Source organism: Echinops telfairi, unplaced genomic scaffold, assembly GCF_000313985.2.
Source record: "Echinops telfairi isolate 266 unplaced genomic scaffold, ASM31398v2 ScPeMD7_31;HRSCAF=116, whole genome shotgun sequence".
Classification (NCBI taxonomy): domain Eukaryota; kingdom Metazoa; phylum Chordata; class Mammalia; order Afrosoricida; family Tenrecidae; genus Echinops; species Echinops telfairi.
The window spans coordinates 24,435,920-24,442,049 of record NW_022103928.1 but is presented as its reverse complement, the minus strand read 5'-3'; the positions used below and the strand labels follow the sequence as shown (position 1 = coordinate 24,442,049).

Genomic DNA, 6,130 nt, shown 5'->3' with positions numbered 1-6,130 from the left:
AAACCTCTTTCTCCTGCCGAACAGCTGGTAGTTTTTCATCGCTGACCTTGTAGTTAGCAATCCAGGGTGTAGCCACTGTGCCACCCGGGCTTCTTTGGATCTCAGATAAGGAGATCTTCAGAGAACTCAGCACTCAAGGTAAACACTCTCGATTGGTTTAGCTCAACTATTATTTGGTTTTAAGGCTTCATATATATTTGACTTAAGGTTTAAAGATTGCCTAAAGGCATTAGTTTTAGAGGTCCATCCAGCCTTAACATAATGTCGTTTAAAAAATAATTTAATTCTGTATTGCTTCTTATGTCTTCTGCTTGGGTGTTTTTTTAACAAATGTAAAGAAAGTCAATAGTCCTAACTATAAGTTGTACAATGTTTTTTTAATTAATTTTTTACTGTGAATTAGGTTGCTTACATTTCAGATCATCATTTTCTGTATTCAATAATTTGAACTTTCCAGACCTCCCAAGAGCTTGCCCTATTCCCCTCTATTTTTATTTTGTTTTCCTCCTTGTAGGGTAGTATCTTACCCTTCACCCCGGTTAGCACCTGTCTACCCTGTATTGCTTCCCGTTCTCCCCCGTTGCCCTCCTATCCCTGGTGAGCATCAGTCTGTTTCTTTTGGTATGAAAACCTCGATCTTCATGGTTTTTTTCCTATTTAAAAAGTCCTTAAAGGTAAAGATGGCCTATATGGACTTATTAGGAAATACTATCTTGTAATGAGGAGCCCTCGTGGCGTAGTGCTTACTCATTGAGCTGCTAACTGCAGGTCAGCAGTTTGAAACCACCAGCTGCTCTCAGATGAAAGGCAGGGTCTGCTCCTGCCAAGAGTCGCGTCTCAGAGACGCACAGGGCCAGTGCTACCCTGTCTTACAGGGTTGCCTGAGTCAGAACTGACCCAGTGGCCGTGAATAGCAGAGTATCTTGTAACAGAGTAAGGAATCTCTAGGAAGGTACTAAGACAGTATTGCTGCCGTGAATGATTTATTAATTAGGAACATGCCTGATAAGTTGATGATATATATTAATTTGGATATACATAGCCGTGGCCAAGAAAAAGCCATTTTTTATTTAATAGAAATATAGTTAGCATTTGATATAGACTAGACAATAAATAATTAGGGAGAACAATTCCATATTATAATAACTAGTGTTATTTTCAGATTGTTTAGCTCTCTGCTTCTCAATCCCCCCTTGAATTGTACTCCCCTCACGGTGGGCGTGCCACATGGCAGGCATACTCAGGAGGGGGCTTCCATCTCCATTCATCTTTTTACTCTATTCTACACCTTGGGAAGTATGGATTTCAAACTAGAAAATTCCCAAGTCATGGTTGCTAACTTGCTTTGTGTATTGAGAGGACTTAAAAAGCCGTTCTTACAGTCCCAGTAAATCCCTGACATTTTCTCCCTAGGCAGCTAACATTGGAACCAAATAGACATTTCCCCTCTGCCTGCTTGCTTAAATTAATGAAGCTTTACAACAGGGTTTTTTATGTTACTCCTTTGTGTGTGTGTGCTTGTGCATGTGTGCACCTGTGGTTAACTTCTCGTTCATCTGCATCTTGTACAAAACACAGGTATGGGATTCCTACCATATGGGTCATCTTGGTTGTAGTATGAAGGCAGGGTCCTCCTCAGTAATTTGGTCATCAGTAATGTTCTTAAAGGGATGATGCACTTTATAGCTTTTCTTTTTAAAATCTTTGTGTAACATTATGTGACTCTTGGTTTTGACTCTGGTTTTAATGTTTACGATTTCTTCCCTGACACTTATGATAACTGTTGGCTCATATTTTCTCTGAACTTCTCAGGCGTACAAATCCATTTGGAGAATCTGGAGGTGGAGGAACAAAATCGGAAACTGAAGGTACAAGAGCAGTGTTCAGAAATTTTAGAAATGCTTCTGGGCAGTACGCTGAACCTTTGTCAGCGACATTTGTTCTGCTAGTGCTTAATTTTAATGCTCTCTTCCAAAGTTTCTGCTCATCATGCATTTAAAGCAACACGATATTATCCAAATTAAGAAAAAGATACTGTCATTGAGACACAACAATAGAATGTCACAATTTAACCCTAGTTGGTTAAGTTTGTCAAGGCTTAAGGTATTTTAAGAAGAGTTTCCTCGTCGCTGATACTTCCATTCTGGTATTGAAGCAGAGCTTTTCTTTCTGTGGCACCTACAGACTGTGATGCCATTTCAAACTTAGAGATGAGAATGGTACACGGAGCTCCTTTTACCCAGAGTCACCAGTGGTTGAAGATGAACTATTTGCTGTTTGAGTGTGAAACATTCACTTTTCTATAACTAGAATATTAAGTTATTTCTAAGTGGAAGTGTTCCCTGGCAAAGTTACAGCAATTATTTTACTTTTCTGGAAAAGAAATGGAGGGTTTAAAAGATGTGCTGTACTTTGTTCTGTTGTAGACTCTATTCTTCATCAGTTGTTTATTGTCCGATTCCTGGGTTCCATGGAGGTGAGATCAGATGACAGTCCAGATGTTGTTTATGAAACAATGCGCCAGATCTTAGCTGCCCGGGCCATCCACAACATCTTCCGGATGACAGAGTCGCACTTGTTAGTTACTTGTGACTGTTTAAAGTAAGTAGTCACCTGCCTTAAAAAAACAACCAGAAAACCTGAAGGCAAAAAGTTTACAAAATCTAAGTCTGATTAAAATTTTGTTTTTTAAATTTTTTCACTTATTACTATAGGCTAATTGATCCACAGACACAAGTAACAAGACTTACGGTGAGTTTCACATACTTTAGTCTTATTTTAAGCTCCTTTGTGCATGTACACAGCTTTTATCTTTTTTCCCTGATTTTATTTTCAGTTTTTTGTTTTTTTAGTAAATCATTTTACTGGGGGCTCTTACAGCTCTTATAACAATCCATATATCAGTTGTATCAAGCACATTTGTACATATGTTGCCATCATTTCCAAATATTTTCTTCCTACTTGAGCCCTTGGTATCAGCTTCTCTCATAGTGTATATCTTTATATAATTATCATGACCCTGTGTATTCAAATGTGGTAGTATCAATAATGATTGATCTTTCTATCATACTTTAGATAATGCCTACAGTCATCTTTTCACAAAGTTATCATGGAACATTTCATACAACTTAGCGAATCAGTGCTATTTGCATGAAGCTTGGTGTTTATCCCTTCCTTAGGGAGCATGCAGGATTCTTTGTAGCGCAAATGGTTTGCATTTGACTACTAACCTGAAGGTTGGTGGTTTGAGACCAGCCAGCAGCACTGACAATCTGTTCCCCCCAAGATTTCAGCCAAGTTCTTCTCTGTAGCTCATGGGGGCACCATGAGTTGGGATCATGGCTTGGCTGGTTTGGGTTACGGGGCATGTGTCACACCACAAAGAAACTAACCAAACCAACCTCACTGCCAGCCAGTCAGTGCTGACTCATAGCGACCCTAGAGTGCAGGGTAGAATTGTCTCTGCAGGTTTCCAAGACTAATTCTTTCCGGGCGTAGAAAGCCCCATCTGTCTCCTGTGGAGCTGCTGATAAGTTTATTTTATCACTATTTATTTTGAGATAGCTGGAAGTGTGTTCCTGTTTATAATCATTTAATAATGTAAGCCATTTTTGTTGATACCGACTTTCTAAAATGTGTCAATGGCTAATAAAACAAATGATATCTTTAATAACTTTGTGTTCCTTTGGCAATCCAAATCAAAGCTGGCATTATCTGTTCTTGGGTTACCAGTCTATTCAGAAAAAAGTTGGCTTTAATGTTCTATTTATGATATTTTTATAGCTTAGCCTATGACATGCCAGAAGAGTGCTTCTAGAATGTCTGCTGTAATGATTTGAAGCCCTCACGTGTGCCTCTGCTATTTTCGGTGGCAGTTTCCATTACCCAGTGTAGTTTTGTATGCTACACACCAGGAAAACAAGCGGCTCTTCGGATTTGTGCTGCGGATGTCAGGAGGGAGAAGTGAGAGTAACCTGTCATCGATCTGTTATATATTTGAATCAAACAACGAAGGGGAAAAGGTACAGAGCTTTCCAAAATACGTTTCTGTTGTGAAGTGCAGGTCATCGTTGCAATTCTTGCCAAGATTTCGAAGGGGGTTGTTGGGAGGCAGGAATCCCGGACTTTACGTGGTCTGAGTGAGCGACTTCATTCACTCAGTGTGTTGCCACTGATGGCGGCACTCAGTCACTTTAGATGCCTGCTATGAGCACCTCAGAGGAGCCGTGTGCTTCGTGCTCTGTAGTAATGAACGTGAGAGAACAAGAAGTAGGGCACAAAAGGAGTGGGGGATCACCGAAGAATTGGCTCTGAGCCCATCAGTCTTTCTTTGAGGCAGGTGTTCGTTAAATTATGGAATCATTTACATTAGCCTCTTGGACTTGCTTGAAGTCAAGTGTGAAACTTGCTTGCGTCAGTGTAAGACTTGCCTACTTTTTCCTACTTTTCTCCCTTGTAGATCTGTGATTCTGTTGGACTGGCAAAGCAGATAGCCTTGCATGCTGAACTGGTAAGAAGTTGGGATACCCCATCACCCAAGGACAACTGTGTGTGTGGTATCAGATCCTCCCAAGTCACTTCAACTTTTGCTTTGGGCACTATTGCTGACGTAGGATTTATCATTTGGATAAATGGTTGTAATAGAATGTAGACGTTTGGTGGGCTTTCTCATATATTGAATGTAAAAATATTTCTCTTAAAATATTGAGAAGTTGCAACAGTGACATTAGTAAAAATGTATAACATTTCAAGTTTCTTCATATTTAACTCATTGACTTTCTTGGTTGTTTGACAGAGTCGTCGAACGTCAGACAAGCAAAAGGAAATGGAGAGAGTGAAAGAGAAGCAACAGAAGGAGCTCAGTAAACAAAAGCAAATCGAGAAGGTAAACAGCCCTCCCTCTGGGTCTTCTCCTTAATTCAGCACCGTGACTTCCGCATTGAACTTCCCAGTGCAGGCCTGTTTCTGACTGCTCAGCCACTCCATCAGCAGATGCTGCGTAGCGGAGCAGGGAAGGGTGACAGCTGCCTTCTGATAGGCGCTTCCTTTGTCATTACATGGGTTTGTGGTGTGACTGGTTGTTTAACAAACATACCACAACCTGCACCTTCCAGGGAGGATTGCCTCTCTGAAAGCAGGTCGTTTGAGAAACTACTATAGACTTAATTGCCACTGATGGAAGCCATATTCTCCTTTAGAGCCCACAGCCTGGCAGGAGTGAGAGATAGGTAGGCTGTTTGTATCTTGTCGTGTTTTAAAAGTGTTTCCACTCACTCACTCACTCAGTGCCAGCGTGTGGATGCCGACTCAGCGATCCTGTAGGACAGGGTAGACGGTGCCTGTGGATTTCTGAGACTGCGACTCTTTAGGGAAGTAGAAAACCTCATCTCTCTTCTGAGGTGGTCCTCATTGTAACATGTGTGTAACAAAACTTTGCCATTGTAAACTATTTTTAAATGTAGTTTAGTGACTTTCATTGTACCCACTGGATTGTGCAACCATCACCACTACCCAGCAGGACATTTTCAGCCAGAGAAGTTCAGAGAATCTGGAAAACGCATTGAGCAGGTGCTCACTAATGGGAGTGGCAGAGAGGGAACGGTTGTGAGAGGCTGAGTAAGAAGAAAACAGCAGGAATCGGTTGGATGTGTGAACACATTGACACATTGAAAACCAAACCCACTGCAGTTGAGTTGATTGTGATTCATGAATGACAAGAGAGAGGACAGAGTCGAACTGCGCCATTAGGGTTTCAGAGAATCTTTACAGGAGCAGACAGCCTCCTCTTTCTCCTGTGGAGGAGCAGCTGGTGGGTTTGAACTGCTGACCTTACAAGTTCAGTGCTTCACCCACTGTACACTAAGGGAGAGAGAATGGCTAAGATGACAGTATCGGGCTTCCTTGATAGGCTAGGCTATGGAAAAGTGACTCCTGATTTACCAAGTGGGAGGGGTTGGGGTGATCAGAAGTATATGGAGAGAGCTGATGATATACCTCGAACTTGGGTGCTAGTCACCGCAATAGAAAAGAAGAAATTATGAGAGATTTGACTATGAATGTGGGCTTTTATAGGGTTTCTAGAACAGTGCCCAAAATTCCATTTGCTCTCCATTGGTCTGAGATGACCGCC

The 6,130-nt window shown here is 41.3% G+C and overlaps 1 protein-coding gene across 1 annotated transcript in view; it reads left to right on the top strand.

Annotated features, from left to right (window-relative positions):
* The window catches only part of APPL1 (adaptor protein, phosphotyrosine interacting with PH domain and leucine zipper 1), a 49,952-nt gene that overhangs the window by 40,518 nt on the left and 3,304 nt on the right, over nucleotides 1-6,130 (top strand). The window contains exons 16-21 of the mRNA XM_045289872.1: nucleotides 1,813-1,868; nucleotides 2,427-2,601; nucleotides 2,715-2,751; nucleotides 3,876-4,022; nucleotides 4,460-4,510; nucleotides 4,796-4,885. Of these exons, the coding sequence (XP_045145807.1) occupies nucleotides 1,813-1,868; nucleotides 2,427-2,601; nucleotides 2,715-2,751; nucleotides 3,876-4,022; nucleotides 4,460-4,510; nucleotides 4,796-4,885 (556 nt within the window). The remainder of the gene's footprint in view (nucleotides 1-1,812; nucleotides 1,869-2,426; nucleotides 2,602-2,714; nucleotides 2,752-3,875; nucleotides 4,023-4,459; nucleotides 4,511-4,795; nucleotides 4,886-6,130) is intronic.